Below are 16412 nucleotides of genomic sequence, written 5' to 3'. Positions count from 1 at the left end.
TATATATATATATATATATATATACATATATATATGTGTGTGTGTGTGTGTGTGTGTGTGTGTCATATTTTTATGTATCTGATTTTTGTTTTTTAACATTTATTTTGATTCAAGTAAAAAAACAAATTAATAACCCTGGTCTTAGAAACACTCAAATGTAGACTATGAGATGACCTTAAGAGCCACAGTTCTCCTCCAATGATGTCTCAAAGCAATGAAATCAGTAACAAAATACATCTAATTTTAATCAAAATGCACAGGAAATGCAATGAAACTCTGCTATAATGAAATTTAACAACTGTCCCCACACTCTATGAATACATCTCTGGCTTAAAGCCAAAACAGACAAAAACGTTGCGATTCAGTGTCTAAATGGCCTGTTGTGGTTACTACTATTAAAAAATCCACATATCTGTCCATTTAACATTTGGAAGGATTAACAAATTGGCTGTTTTGTGAGACACAACAATAGATAGCTGTTCCTGTCACAAAGACCTTCAGATCACTCTTCCCTGTTAAAACAATAGAGTGCTTCATTACATTCAATCTCATCTCATATCTCCATCTCCCCTGCAGCTATGGGTAAAATTAAAGCGAGGTCTAACTGTCTATAGTATTAGCAGCTTAATCGTCCTGTCCTGCTCTCCGCAGGCGTGCCAATCGTGCACGTTTTAGTTTAGTTGTAAACCATCTTGGTCCATAACCTGCAGTCAGCATCTCGCTGTGAAGCGTGAAGGGAAATGGAGGTGTGAGATATCCATTCAGTGAACTTTACGTAAACGCTGTTAGATGTTACTGGTCTAGCACCAGCATCCATGTGTCCATCCCTCATCTTAATTGTCACAGAAAAAACTCAGTGTTCACCCACTAATTTATATATATGCAGTGCCACCTGCTGACTGGATGGAACTTGCTCTGCTTCTGCAGTGTATGTACATGTATAGACTGCAGTGCACACTGAAAATGTAACCTTTTTAGGTCCCACTTTATATTCAATGGCCTTAACTACTATGTACTTACATTTAAATTAATCATTTGGTAAAATGCACCTATTGTGTACATACACCGAAAAAAAATGATACTGAAATTTTTTTAAGTCAAGTGGTTGCAAACAATTTATTTTAGCTACATTTAAATAAAAAAAATGTTGAAAGTTAGTCAACTAAATTTGTTTATTTAAATGTAGCTAAAATAAATTGATTGCAACCACTTACCTTAAAAAAATGTAGTAAATTCAATTAATCATTTTTTTCCAGTGTACGTTTTTACATTGTACTTATGTTTTTAAAAATACCTGAACGTAATTACATTTGTAATTATTTATTTACACTATTGACCCATCCCTTACATCTTAACCCACCCTTAAACTTACACATACCACCAAACCTGTCCCCAACCTTACCCGTATCCCACCTCAATAGCAGCAAAAGTGTTTTGCAATGCAATATGAACACAATAAGTACATTGTACTTATTTTTTGATGCAAGTACATAATAGTTAAGGCCACTTAATATAAAGTGGGACCCATTTTTACACTACACATGAAATACCTGGATGACCTCCTAAATTTGCCAAAATAAGCAATAAATTAACAGACCGCACTGTGAAAATACTGCATCCCACAACACACTGCCGTTAGCCATGTTAGCCTACAATTTTTTGTGTGTGTTGTTGTACTATTTCATCCATGCTGCTTCAAATACTGTTAATTATTATTGAGCATTCATGTTTTTTTTTAAGTAATATAAATATCATCTATATTTATTCAAAATAAAGTTAGCATTACTTTTCATCAGTCTGCATGTAGCAAATGTTTACAGTGATAAAACACATGAACTAACTTCCTTCATGAAGAAAATGAATAATTAAACATTACACCTCTGTTTATAAAAGCATGTTTTCCCTTAGTGACCTTGTGTAGTGCAGGTCTTGTCTTAAACAAGGTGGTCATAGTCAGTAACTGGTCCAGAATGCATCTACAGCCTCTCTTTATCTGATCAATGAGCCTCTCCAGACTCTCAGACTGTTAATTGATTAAGTAATCCAGTCATTAATCACTGTATAGAGCTAATGAGAGACGTCTGAGTAAATAATGCTGCTGCCTTGTCATTGTTGCCATCATCATCTGCTTCCTGTGTGTGTGGACAGAGTGCAGCAGAATGCCTGGGAGAAGGAAAAATCAGCAACACGTTAAAAGAGAGCAACTGAACTACGTTAAAATGCATTATGAATTAACAATCAATATGTTTCATTTATCTATATTCATAAATGGAGTCCTGAAACTCAATGAAATCTGGTTAACTGTTTAAAAAAAAACTTTTTTTCTATATTATTTTTTGGGGTTCAAGTGCATAGCGCTGAAATCCTATTGTAATTGTTAGAATGACCAAGGATCAACAATCTCCACGTAAAACTGATCGAGCAGACTAAACCCTAAGTGTGCTTTCACACTAGCACTTTTGGTGCGCACCCGGGTTCGATTGATGTCAGAGTTCGGTTCGTTTGGATGATGTGAACGCGGTCTTCCGAACTCGGGTGCGCACCCGCGAACCGTACCCGAGTCCGCTTAAGGGTGTATTCACACCGGTCTTGTTTGGTTCGACTGAATTGAACTCAAGTTCGTTTCCCCCTTTGGTGCGGATCTTTTGGGCAGGTGTGAATACAGCAATCGCACTTAGGTGCGGACCAAACAACCGTACCGAGACCCAGCTGAAGAGGTGGTCTCGGTCCGCTTCTAAACGAACTCTGGTACGGTTGAATGGATAAACCAATGAATGGATGAACTTAAGCACACGTGAGGTTTTGTTTATGGTTCACTTGCAAAAAGGGCAGTGTGAAAGCGAACCGCACCAAACAAAAAAAAATCAACATTGTATTTGGTCCGAACCAAAGCAAGTGAACTAGCGGGACTTTTCTGGTGTGAATACACCCTTAAAAGGGTGGTCTGGGGTACGGTTCAAGTGAACTCTGGTACGGTTTGCTGCTGATGTGAACTTAATCGTACCAAATCGCGGAAGTGATCCTCTATTAATGACGTATTATTTGATAAAAATGTGTGTGTTTCACTCAATTTCCTGACGAGCTGCAAACAGAGAGCTGTATATCTCATTTCTGTTCGCCTTCAGCGTTCTTTAGAGCATTTGCAGTACATTCGTAAGACAGACGTAAGTGCCGTTATGTACCGAAGCTTTGAAAACAAAAGGAACGGTTAAAAAACGTAAATATATAAAAGTGCAGTGAGCCTTCTGCGCCGTCGTTACTAAGCAACAGGGTAAACAGCTGCTGGCTTGATGACGCAAACGAACTATGGTTCGGACCCAAATAAAATTATATGAACGCAGTCCAGCGGGGGCAGGGGGAGGGGGAGGGTGCAACAATTGAACTCAGGTTCGGACCATGCAGGCAAGCGAACCAAGTGTGAAAGCACCCTAAGTCGTCGTAGAGACGTGAAACTTGGAGGGATGGTGTACTCACACCATCTACAACATCACCAAGGCTCACTCCAGTCGGTCTGACGGGGGCGCTACAACGGTTAAAAGTACAAAATTGGTCATAACTCCTAAACAGTTCATCGCAGGCTCAAGTGTCTTATGTCGTTGGAATCCTTGGCTCACGTCAGCCAAAGCGCACGCCTCGGATTCGGTTGTCACCCTGGCAAAATTTTCAAGTATTCTGGATTTTTTGAAAAACCTACTTTTGCGAACTAGAACTATTCTCTGGAAAGCGAATATCAATAATTATCAAAAAAAGCTGTACTTTCAACTCTACGTCGCAAAGGGACGCCAAAACGTTCAAAAGGGGCAGGGCCGCTTTTACTAAAACGGCTATACTGTAACTTTTGACCGGAATGAGATATCTTCACCAAATTCACAACACGTATGTAAGATCTGAGGTCACATGAAAAACATTGTGGAGTTTGGCCACTTAGTGGCGCTATAAGAGGGAAAGAAAACTAAAAAGGGCCCTAACTACGCAACCATTTGTCCTATTAACATGAAAATCAGTCTTGGTCCAAAATGCTATAAGGACTCTTTATAGCATAGTGTCTATAAGGACATTTGTGTACCTCAAAAAACATGGCCGCCATTGGCCGATGAACTTTGAGCACCTATTAGACAAGGTTAACAGGCCGATCTGAACAAATCTCGGTGGGTTTGACTGGGTCTGTGATAAATTTGAAAGAAATCGGCCACTGGGGGACGATATCGTATTTTCAAGGGTGTACACGATTGTATATTGTGCGGTTTTTCACACATAAACACAATATATTCGCATCATACAATAGACCTCCTCATTCTGAACAACTTTGCCTCTAGTACCACTGCTGTCAATCAAATCGTTTGTTAAATGATGGACAGGTTGTAAAAAACCTTATACGCTCAATCTGGAAAAAAAAACCCCTGCTGTACAATTCTCTGGACTCTCAAGGTCAATAATTATAAAAAAGGTTGAAATTTACCCTAGGGAAGCTTTACCGGAGTCATTTATAAAAGGGGCCTGGCCAAATATACTCAAATGCCTATAAAACCTAAATGAAAACTCAAAACTTCATGAAACCTGGGGCCTGTTTCATAAAACAAGTTGACCAAATAAGCCAGGCTTATTTCAGTTAGTCTGACTTATTTTCAACCAAATCAACTGACAATAAGTCAGACTAACTGAAATAAACCTGGCTTATTTGGTGAACTTGTTTTATGAAACAGGCCCCTGGTGAGCACATGCCACAGATGATTCTAAACAAGCATGCAAAGTTCTAGGGAGATCGAACCACAGCTGATGCTATAACATATTTCTATGGTAAATTGCCTGGATTTGCCAAACTGCTTTTTTAAATCATTGATTTAGGTGGTTACAGGCTTGCTAAATAATATGTAATGTATTTTTCCTTATGTGCTTAAATGCCTTAAAGCGCTTGAACCCCAGTAATCGCTGCTTGCAGCTATATTTATTTTTATTATTATTTTATAAAAAACTACATCATATCAGCTACACATTCAACACTTGCCTCCTAAAAGTGAATAAAGATATCTGGCAGATATCATTACAATATTTGCAGAGGTATTAATTAAAAAATAAACATTTACAGATGATATTTTCATTAATTTTTTATTTCAATTCATGTAAAAGTCATTATTTTTAAACAAACTTTAAAAATGTAAATTCATCTTTTTTTAAATGTAAAAAAAAATGAATTTACGTTTATCCTGAGCTGTGGTTAATTTTTTAACAAATGAATTTTGAGGTTACCAGTAATTTAGAACAATATTTACTTGTATAAACATACCTGTGGCTACAGACACACTGAGAGATTCTACTCCAGGGTGCAGGTTTCTGCGTGGAGGGATGGTGAGCAGGACGTCACACATCTGACTCAGTTCTGGAGAAAGACCGTCACCCTCTCCACCTGATAGCACACACAGAGACAGACCAGTGTAACGCAAAGAGAACACAACAATTATGAGTCTAAATCTGTTTCAACACACACTTGCTGTTACCCATTAACAGTAGTGTAGGTCTGGACATCTTGAAATCTGAACATGGCATAACTGTGAATTCAGGACTGCATTCCTCTAACCCAACAGTACCAACTACTTGCCAACCTTCTTCCGCTTTCACCTATAATATTAAGAAAAATTTGTTTATAGCTATTAAACAATGGAAGTCCTGATGATTAAGTATGAGATGTATTTCTCAAAAGAACTAGGCAGACACCGTCTAACCTCAACAGTTTTCTTAAACTGCCCTCTACAGGCTACAGATGGGATTTTCCATTCACTATAATTAAAAAAGCTTATTTTATTAGGAAAACCTGTTTCATAACTCAATTAAGTCACAAAAACAACAAAGGAAGGATGTTCTATTTTGTCTTACTTTTGACAACATTTCAAACATTTATTTTTGCTTAATTTCATCTGCATTTCTTTCTTTTTTTCACTTAAGTTTTTTTCTTCTGTTTTGATAAGTATGATGCTCCCCTTGTAAATTAGCCCCTTCCTGAAATATAAGCTATACATTTTAATGTAATATCAAAATATATGTTAGAAAAATTGTGGTAGCATAAAAGTTTATTATTTATGCTTTTGCAGTGTCACTGTATTTTTTTTAAACAAAACTATTTACCGTTTTGTTTTTATTTGTTACCTTGAAACATAATTTTATGGGACTTCTTTCTGATTTTTTTTGGCCCAAAATGAAATGAGCTTTTCTTAATAATTGTGCTCATATTTATACCATTTTTGCGTTGCTTTGCAGTAAAAAAAACAATAATTATTATGTATTTATATAATTAGTATTAGTGACACTAGTATTCACCTGATGGAATTCGCTGCAATAACACTTGAACAGGTATTCATCAATCTGTTTGGGCTCAGAATTGTTGATTTTGATTAGTTAGCATTGCTAATAAATAATAATCGCCAATCAATCAATCAATCAATCAATCGCTATGGCCACCGCTATGGCCACCTGGACCAATTTGTAAAACCATGAGCTAAACCACATTTGAGTTATTTAACAGCCCTCTACTGGCTACAAATGGAAACTTAGTCTACGTTTACACTGGCACAAAAAATCTGTTTTTTTATGTGACACAGATCGTAAACATAAAAATCTGCACAAGATCCGATTTTTCGCATCCATTCTGAGTCACTTCCATATGAGGTTTTAAATCCGATATCTGAACATCTGACCTACGTCTATACATGTAAATCCCATTGAAATTCCAAACGAGGTGAAGTGGAGGGATCAGCTTCCAGACCTTAATCATATCTTTCAAGTTGCCGTAGCCAAACACCTCCATGACCAGTGGCTTTACTCACTGTGGGCGTCAGAGGACAGCTGACAAAGACAAAAAATAATCACAAGCAGATGTCAATGGTTAATACAAAGTTATATGTAAAACACATTTTAATTTAATCATTAACAAAATACATGACCGAATAAACAATGGTCCTACATTCCATTTAACAATGTTATAAAGAAATAAACACAAATGCCTCTTTTAACTCCACCTGTTATGAATGCTGCTGGCAATTCGATCCACTCCCAGGAAATATGCAGACCGCAAAATGGCACCAAGATTCATCGGATCCTGCACTCCATCCAAAACCAGCCATAATGCCCTGTGATTCTTCACCTCATGAGATGTTATTGTTTTTTCCTCAGTGATAAACCCAAGGGGACTAGCCTGCAGACACAACCCCTGGTGCACCTTACCACCACACAATCTTATCAAGTGTTTGCTTACTGACTCTCTGTATCTGCACGCCCCGTTTGACAGACTCCTGACAGACCCTCAAAACTGTGTCTCTCTGCGGCCCTTCACTGTTCTTCATGAAGAGACGACTCGGCTTCCTCCTACTTTGCATGAGGGCCAGCAAACATGAGGCCACGCCAAACACAATCTCTAAGTGTTTATCTTCATTTGGCTCAGATTCTTTTTGGATAAATCCATCCGCTTTCTGACTCACTCCGATGACACGTTTCCCTTCTATGTTGTTGTTGTTGATCTGGAAATCTCATCTCTAGTAGCAGCATATTTATGCTGCTTAGACACAAATGTCTTTTTGAGTTTGCTAGAGGTAAATCTCTCACCTGATCTTGAAACACTGTCTCTTGGACAGAAAAGTGCTCTTGTGCAGCTATAGGCTGCACGTTGTGTGAAAGGTGTAAAATATAATTCCTTTAGCCCTACCAAGCAGCAACTATATCTATTCCTAGTTCGATTGGAGGCTAGGGATACTTGTTTTCCATGCCTGCATATTTGCTTTTAATAACTTGCTCATATATGCCTCAATAAACAGCTTAAACCATCTTGAGGTGGTTTGCTGGTTTTTGCTGGCCTAAACCAATCAAGTTACACGGTTATAAAGCCGTTTTGGGCACTTGTCAGCTGGTCAGGTTGGACTGACTGACAAGCAAAATCAGCTGAACACCAGTTGGGAAACAAGAAAAGAGAAGAAAATTTGGTTTAAAAAGTTCATTTCAACGCTTTATGTTGCTTTAACAGATTATTCGTTATTTCTTTAAAAAAAAATGAAATTATTAATGAACAAATAGTGTTGAAGCTGCTGCTAACCAAAAGGCTATGGTGCCCTTCAGAATTAAAGCACCAGCAGCAACACTGTATGCTCACTGAATAAAGCAGGATTTTAAATATTAGCCAAGTAAAATGGGATATATGATATAAAAAGAACCGACCTCACGCATATCTAATCCACTATATTCGTTTTTCAACAACAAACACAACCACGTGGAACAGCTTTCAGTTCACTGGCAGTGGTCAAATGCGATGGGTTGCCAGGTTTTCACAAGAAAACCCGCCCAATTGCTACTCAAAACTAGCTTAAAACTAGCCCAATCGCGTTTCGAGGGGTCCCCTGTTAAAAACCGCGTTGCGGAGGGTAAAATACACGTTTTTTGGCGGGGTTCCCCTGCTAAAATTCGCATTATATAATGTTATTGGAGTCGCTTCAACCCCCGGACATGAAAAACAACCCGCGGGCCGCGGCAACAGTGTTAAAGTAACCCAATTCCGCGGGGAAACCGCGGACTTGGCAACACTTATGTGAACGTGAAGCGAGGAGTGTGTTTACTATCACTTCCGCTCCCAGATCAGCTAGAGTAATCGGCCCCGTTTCTGTGGTACTGAGTCAAGAGCAACTCTAGCTGATTTGAGAACAGGGTATTTATATCCGCACCGAGCATGCGCATGATTGACTTCCGGCTGCTTCCGGTAACGTTAGTGTGTTACTATGCAACGAGACGCTCTGATGTGTAGTATTAACTTTCTACCGGAGCATTGCATTAAGAAGTAAATCAGTCAAAGCTGCTTATCTTTATTCATGCTTGGTGTGCGTTTTTTAATAGTCAACCGATGCAAATGATACACTAAAGCTAAAGACTTCTATCTTTTGAGGCCGAGTGTTAGATATGGCCGACGGCTGGTGCACTGACACCGGAGAATCGTTTTACCGTTCCCGGGATGCAGTTAAAAACTTACGAATACGGTAAGTGACGTCGCCTGAGTGTACTTGACATCTATAATAATAGTGTACACACTATTAAATGCACCAAATGTCTTTACCATGTCTAGTACCATGGTATTCTCAGAAACAACTTGTAGCACAATGTATAACGCTATACTATTGTTTACGAATTTCAGTTCCATGATATAAATATTAAAGTACCATAGTATGCTCCTCTTACACATAAGTGCACCATGATACTGCCATACTACTTTTTGTAAAGGTCTCTTTACCATGATTCTGAATGATTTGACCAAATCCATGTACCCACTGTATTTACTGTACATGACACTTTAAGTCACTAAATATAATACAATTGCTATATGCCCAAAAACAACATGTATTACATATTACTGTTACTGTTTTGTTTCTGTTTTAGAGTGCACATACAGCGTGTGACCTCCACAGCTGCTCTGTCTCAACATCTCCATCAGCAAGTGCTTTCTCAGCAGGAGAGAGGAGTTATAGAGCTGGACACCTTCAGCTCTCAGACACAAGCAGCTTCCAGTACGTGAAGGATGCTGATATAAACCTGTCAGCACAATTCACTAGCATATGGTGGATAATAATGTTCTCTTTCTCTTTCTAACACAGCCACTGATGCGGAGGAACTGGTGGTTGGTTGGCAAGAGAAGGTCTTTAGTCAGGTAGGCCACTAGTGAGGGCAAAGCTGTGTGCGCTACTAAATTAAGGTGACCAGATTTCAAAAATGGAAACTGGGGACATTTCCTATTTAAGTGGTCAAAATATCATTGAAATCTCACTTGTTATTATCTAAGAATAAAAAATTATTTGTAAAAATGGGGACAATACAATGTTTTTGTTTAATTGTTGTGGGTTCCCTGTGCTTTTATTAATATTAATAATTATTATGTTAGGTTGATTGTTATGATTTTTGGACTGGTTTTAATACACCAAAAATCACACTATGCAAATAGTTATAGTAACCATTGTGAATGGCAAGCATTGCAAAACAAAGTGAAAGTGAATATTATATTATAACAATATTATAACAAAATTCTGACTTTACAAAAACACATTATATAAGAACATATGATAAATAAATATTTTAAACATTTTCTAATTGTACGGTACTTAATACTTTCATTTACTTTCATTAACTTTTCAAATGGTATTTTATGTTTGTGCTTGGAAATGACTCTTACTCTCCTTAATTAGGCTTATTATTTTGCATTTTAGACTCGTTTTGAGCACAACGTATGTGTTTTCTGCAAATGTAATTGTTGCAGGTGTTAATGTTTAGCTGTTTTTTTTTTTTTGTCTCTTTTGGGCATTGATAATAATAGTGCTCTGCTCTCAACAAGGTTAAGTTCTTCTTGACTGAAGTAGCAGCGCATGACAAGTAATCAGTGTAGTTTGCAGCCAAATTTAGTGGTGAAAAGAATCACTACATGATTGCTCTGATAACCTGCTGGCTATGTTGGTCAGGCATTTTTGCATTGTATCTGTGGGCTGTTTTGAACATGCTCTAAAACTGGAACAGCTCCAGTCAAGGGCAAAACACCAAAAACTGGGACTGTCCCCAGGAAACGAGCACATCTGGTCACCCTATACTAAGTTCTGCTTTGTCATTCACATGCAGTATGAAGTGGATCTTTACCAAACAGAGTCAAATTAAACATTTTCTAATTGTACGGTACTTAATACTTTCATTTACTTTCATTAACTTTTCAAATGGTATTTTATGTTTGTGCTTGGAAATGACTCTTACTCTCCTTAATTAGGCTTATTATTTTGCATTTTAGACTCGTTTTGAGCACAACGTATGTGTTTTCTGCAAATGTAATTGTTGCAGGTGTTAATGTTTAGCTGTTTTTTTTTTTTTGTCTCTTTTGGGCATTGATAATAATAGTGCTCTGCTCTCAACAAGGTTAAGTTCTTCTTGACTGAAGTAGCAGCGCATGACAAGTAATCAGTGTAGTTTGCAGCCAAATTTATTGGTGAAAATAATCACTACATGATTGCTCTGATAACCTGCTGGCTATGTGGGTCAGGCATTTTTGCATTGTATCTGTGGGCTGTTTTGAACATGCTTTAAAACTGGAACAGCTCCAGTCAAGGGCAAAACACCAAAAACTGGGACTGTCCCCAGGAAACGAGCACATCTGGTCACCCTATACTAAATAGTCCGTTTTCATAGTGTATCTGATGAGTTCTGCTTTGTCGTTCACATGCAGTATGAAGTGGATCTTTACCAAACAGAGTCAAATTGTCAAACACCACTGGAGCGTCAGTATCACACAGAAATCATGGCAATGGAAAGATCCAAAAGAAGACAAAACCAGCGCATTTTCACCTACACAGACTTTGATCGCTTCTCTAAATGGGAAGAGGTCGGTTGACTCTACCATTTTCTTTTTTAAACCTGACAAAAACATACCCAGGTCATATTTCATGACAAAATCAAAAGAACAAAATAAGACATTTTATTTTGCATAAAGAAAATCAAACATAATTTTAGGACCATTAAAGGGATATTCCACCCAAAAATGAAAATTCTGTCATCATTTGCTCACCTCCGTGTCATTCCAAACCTGTAAGCATTTATTTCTTCTGCTGAACTCAAAAAATTATATTTTGAAGAATGCTAATCAAACAGTTTCAGTTCCCAATGAATTGCTTTGTATTATTTTTGTCGATATAATGAAAGTCAATTGGAATGGAATAGGTTTTCCCGCCAAAAGAGAATGTGAGAAATTAAGAATTGTCATGAAAATATCACAATACAGAATCTTAATATTTCAAAATTAGGCTTCATTTTCTTTAAGCTAATTAAAATTTCTTGTTAATTTATTTAATAAATAATGATTTGGTGTTAGATATGACCCAGACATGGTTTCGACAGGTTTGGTGAGATTCACCAATGGATGTATAGGCTGCATGTGTTTTTACAGTTTTCTGAAGTTGTGATTGTATTGACAGCAAGCTCAGAGTCTGCTGATCCCAGCTCAGCCTACACCAACCTTTTTAGCAGAACGCATGGCCAATGTTAGGCACAGGAGACAAGAGAGACGTCCTGTGTAAGTGTACCTAGAAGTATATAGTATAGTTGCCTGTAAGGTGGTTTTCTGTAAAGCCTTTATCATGTATATGTAAAGTTAAGGAGGTTTACCTTGTATTATTTTTTTATACACACAATTAAGAGAGTCTAATGTTCCCAAGTCCCATTTAATCACATGGGAGCCTTCGGAGGAGTTCATAAAGAACAGTCACATCATCAACACACCAGTGCAGACCATGTACATCATGGGAGATCTTGGGCCTTCAGGGAAGTAAGTGTGATGATACTCTTCTTTATCCACTTAAACATATCATACATTTTCTTATCATTTATTTGACCGTAGGTCCATTAATAATGCATTTGAAGTTTTTTGTTTTTTTTTACACCAAAAAAGGTATTTTTTTGTAGTTTTATATCACCATTTTCCACTCTCTATCTTACCTACAAAATTAAACTGACATTTTTGTTGCTGCATCTTTAAGACTTCTAGGTAAATAATCTACACAAATGTTACAAACACTGTTATTTCAAAAATACAAAGAAAAATAAGATTTTTTTATGACATGACCCATTTAAAGTAATGTGAAATAACCAGACATGTGGCTGTGTTTTACAGGTTGGGCTTGAAAGAGAATGAATATGTATTATGCACCATAAAAGCTGACAGTAATGGAGTAATCACAATAAAACCAGACTTTAACAACAATAGAGGAGCCTACAGGCAAGACCTACCATTTCTGTCAATTTCTCTTGTGAATAATATTGGGACGAGTTCATTGTGATTACAGAAGGTGTATTTGACTGTCTTTCACACCAGGCTGGAAACGCAGGGAGAGAAGAGGGAGGTGTGGAGGCTGTACCTGGAGAACGCCTCATCACACATTCATGCGGAGGAGAAAGAGAGAGAGCAGCGCATGTACAGAGATGTATGTCCCTTTGTCCTTGCCTAGGATTGGTGGTTTCACTGTCTCACTCACTGACTGAGTGAGTACCTTCTAAGGCAGCATCCTGACACGGAATCTCATAAAGGATGGATTAGAAACATTTGTGACCCTGGACCACAAAACCAGTCTCAAGTCGCTGGGGTATATTTGTAGCAATAGCGAAAAATACATTGTATGGGTCAAAATGATTGATTTTTCTTGTATGCCAAAATCATAAGGATATTAAGTAAAGATCATGTTCCATGAAGATATTTTGTAAGTTTCCTACCGTATTATCTCAAAACTTAATTTTTGATCGGTAATATTTATTTCTAAGGACTTCATTTAGACAGATTTTCTCAATATTTAGATATTTTTTGCACCCTCAGATTCCAGATTTTCAAATAGTTGTATGTCGACCAAATATTGTCCTATGCTAACAAACCATAAATCAATGGAAAGGTTATTTATTCAGCTTTCAGATGATGTATAAATCTCAATTTTGAAAAATTGACCCTTATGACTGTTTTTTTTAGTTTATTCGGTTTATGGTTTATATTTTTGGTTTATTATTTTGGTATACATTTATTCACGCTACACAAATAGCACTCACTTGCTGTTATTTCACAAAATATATCACAAACACTTGATAATTTTTTTTAAATTAAATTTTCACTGTTTTCTATTGATACTTTGCAGCACTGAATATAATAATTTAATGTAAAATGTAAAACTATGTCGGCGCCTATAGCCTTGCCCTTGTGGACATACAGCACTGTTGCGCCACGGGCGTCCCGAGTTCAAATCACGACTCGATGACCTTTCCTGATCCCGCCCCCTTCGCTTCCTGTCAGCTCTGATCTGTCCTATCATACTAAAGGCAAAATGCCAAAAAATTGCCATATGTGCAAAGGACATACATGATATTTTATGTCATGGACAAACAAGGTGTTTTTTTAGGCAGAAAAAATAAGCTAAAATAAGCTCTTTTTTTAAACAAACTCTGTTTATCCAGAGCATCTTAAACTGCACGGACAATGTCCCTGGAGCAATATGGAATTCTTTGGCTGGCCCATGGCTTACTGGTGGATTGCTGACCATTTTCTGGTGGAGTCATCATTCTCACGCATTCTTTCTTTTTTTTTTTTAGCTGTACACACGTCACAAAGACTACCTCAACAGCCTGGTTGGCCAAGACTTTGAAATGGTAAGAATTGCAATTCTTATCCAGACTTATGGTGTCATACATATATTCCAAATAAAAAAGGTGACATTTTCATCCTGATTGTCCAAACACTTCCTTTAGCCACCTCTAGGGATACTTCGCCTGATTGTAAATGGAGAGATTGGTGAGTATTAACAGTTATCCTGTATCATAAAGATTAGCCTAGATTTACTGTGGGCAAAGCAGTATAACATCAATACATTAAATGCATGCTTACATTTCAGTTTTTGCAATATATATATATTTTAGCACAAACTGGGTCTCAGAAGTTACTGCTCACATCATAATGTGTCAGTTTTTCCTTTCAGTTTCTGCTCACTGTATCATAAAGATTAGCCTAGATTTACTGTGGGCAAAGCAGTATAACATCAGTACATTAAATGCATGCTTACATTTCAGTTTTTGCAATATATATATATTTTTTTTAGCACAAACTGGGTCTCAGAAGTTACTGCTCACATCATAATGTGTCAGTTTTTCCTTTCAGTTTCTGCTCGGGGTTATGAGTATGACGATCTTTATGTCCATTTCTTCCTGGATTTACCAAATAGTAAGTCAACCTACTCTCAACCACATACAATGGGAAAAAATAGTTAAGTCTCATTTATAAATGTATGCATGGCATTGCATTTGATTCCAAAAGCAAACCAAGTGGTATTTATTTTACAGAAAAATTTTAAAGAAAGCACAAGTACACTTTTTCAGCAAAAAGCATTAGTTTGCTCATTTTTAAATAGTAAAGTTTTAAATGAAGGCAAAGGTACACATTCTGGTTTTTAAACTAATGAAATGACATTCAGACATTTTAAGCGTGAATTAAGTGGCCAGACATTAGTCATTGTATTTTATGTCAGTAATTGACGTTGTTCCATGTTCTTCAGATTGGTCCAGTGTTCCCTTTCACTGTCTGTCCGGTGTGACTCAGACGTGTCGCACACACAGTGTGGGAAAGGTAAGATGACATTTGATGACAAGATAACATAGTAAACCCGATCAACCGGCTCTGTGTTCATGGAACTGTGGTAAACATGTTCTCTGTTTTATAGGAGGATGTTGCCTTCTTTTCCTATCCATTCAGCTTTGAGACCTTCTTCCATAAGGAAGATGAGTCTGATGGTGAGATCTTTGATTGCCTCAGAATATATGTAACTAATGATTAGAAAAATACATTACACAGACAACGTCCTGAAGATATGAAAATAAATGATCAGTGAATAAACACAGGTGCTGATCATCTCTGCAGGGTCATTACCCCAGTGGCCAGTGCTGTATTTCAAAGTTCTCTCGTTGGATTTCTGGCAGCGCTACAGAACTGAAGGCTATGGCTTCCTGGTCATTCCCTCAACGCCGGGTAGGACAGTCTTTTGTTCTGAAGTATCGCAAATTATAATGTAGTGACATTCATGTCGGATGTTCTCCTGAATCTGTTCTTTTTAATGGTACATAACCAATGCGCAAAGCATTCATTTTGTTTAGTAAATTTTTTTATTTGTTTATGTGGGTGACATAAACATGTGACAGGTTTTTTTAGTTTAATTTACCTGGTAAAAATCATATACAGTATATCATATATATTTCATATTTAAATCATAAATATCAACCATAAACATTTCCACAAACATTCATTTAAATTCATATGTAATTTCCTCAACACCAAGTAGGACAAACAATAAAATGGTTTGTATATCCCAATTTGTAACAAGCTATTTTTAGAGTAAAATTGTGATATGGGTGATATACTGTAACCAAAAAACACATTTTTGTCAAATGTATCTGGTGAACGCATATTCATGGTCTAATTTAGAAACATACCACTATTTTCGGGTAAGTAAGGTTTTATTTTGAAGAAGAAATCAATACTTTTTAGTTCTGTCAAACGATTAATTGCGATTAATCGCAACCAAAATAAAAGTTTTTATTTACATAATATATGTATGTGTACTGTGTTTATTTATTATGTATATATAAATACACACACATACAGTATATGTTTTTAATATATTTACATGTATATACATTTACAGTATATATTTATATTATTATATTTTATATTATATATAAATATGTTTAATATATAAACATAATGTCAGGAAGATGGACTGTCTGTGTTGTGTTTTGTTCCCCATGACCTAGTTTTCCCTCGTGTGTTACATGCCCATATTTGGTTTCCTTCCTGTTCCTGTTCCTATTGTGTTTCATTGAGTCCAGGTTTGTCT

At 36.8% G+C, this 16412-nt stretch overlaps 1 protein-coding gene and 1 pseudogene across 1 annotated transcript in view; one reads left to right on the top strand and one right to left on the bottom strand.

Moving 5' to 3' along the window:
• Positions 1–1905: 1905 nt before the first annotated feature.
• On the bottom strand, positions 1906–8208 carry LOC107728203 (rRNA methyltransferase 1, mitochondrial-like; annotated as a pseudogene).
• Positions 8209–8634: 426 nt separating this feature from the next.
• Positions 8635–16412, top strand: part of LOC107728202 (Meckel syndrome type 1 protein homolog) — a 22090-nt gene continuing 14312 nt past the window's right edge. The window contains exons 1-14 of the mRNA XM_016538299.1: positions 8635–9008; positions 9406–9533; positions 9621–9673; positions 11225–11380; positions 11970–12067; positions 12191–12319; positions 12665–12769; positions 12866–12974; positions 14122–14178; positions 14278–14320; positions 14684–14746; positions 15078–15148; positions 15243–15312; positions 15440–15547. Coding sequence (XP_016393785.1) covers positions 8932–9008; positions 9406–9533; positions 9621–9673; positions 11225–11380; positions 11970–12067; positions 12191–12319; positions 12665–12769; positions 12866–12974; positions 14122–14178; positions 14278–14320; positions 14684–14746; positions 15078–15148; positions 15243–15312; positions 15440–15547 — 1267 coding nt within the window. The 5' untranslated portion in view covers positions 8635–8931. The remainder of the gene's footprint in view (positions 9009–9405; positions 9534–9620; positions 9674–11224; positions 11381–11969; positions 12068–12190; positions 12320–12664; positions 12770–12865; positions 12975–14121; positions 14179–14277; positions 14321–14683; positions 14747–15077; positions 15149–15242; positions 15313–15439; positions 15548–16412) is intronic.

Source organism: Sinocyclocheilus rhinocerous, unplaced genomic scaffold, assembly GCF_001515625.1.
Source record: "Sinocyclocheilus rhinocerous isolate Xijiao unplaced genomic scaffold, SAMN03320098_v1.1 scaffold847, whole genome shotgun sequence".
NCBI lineage: Eukaryota > Metazoa > Chordata > Actinopteri > Cypriniformes > Cyprinidae > Sinocyclocheilus > Sinocyclocheilus rhinocerous.
Note: the sequence above shows the minus strand (reverse complement) of the source record. Positions and strands in the feature narration are given on the sequence as shown.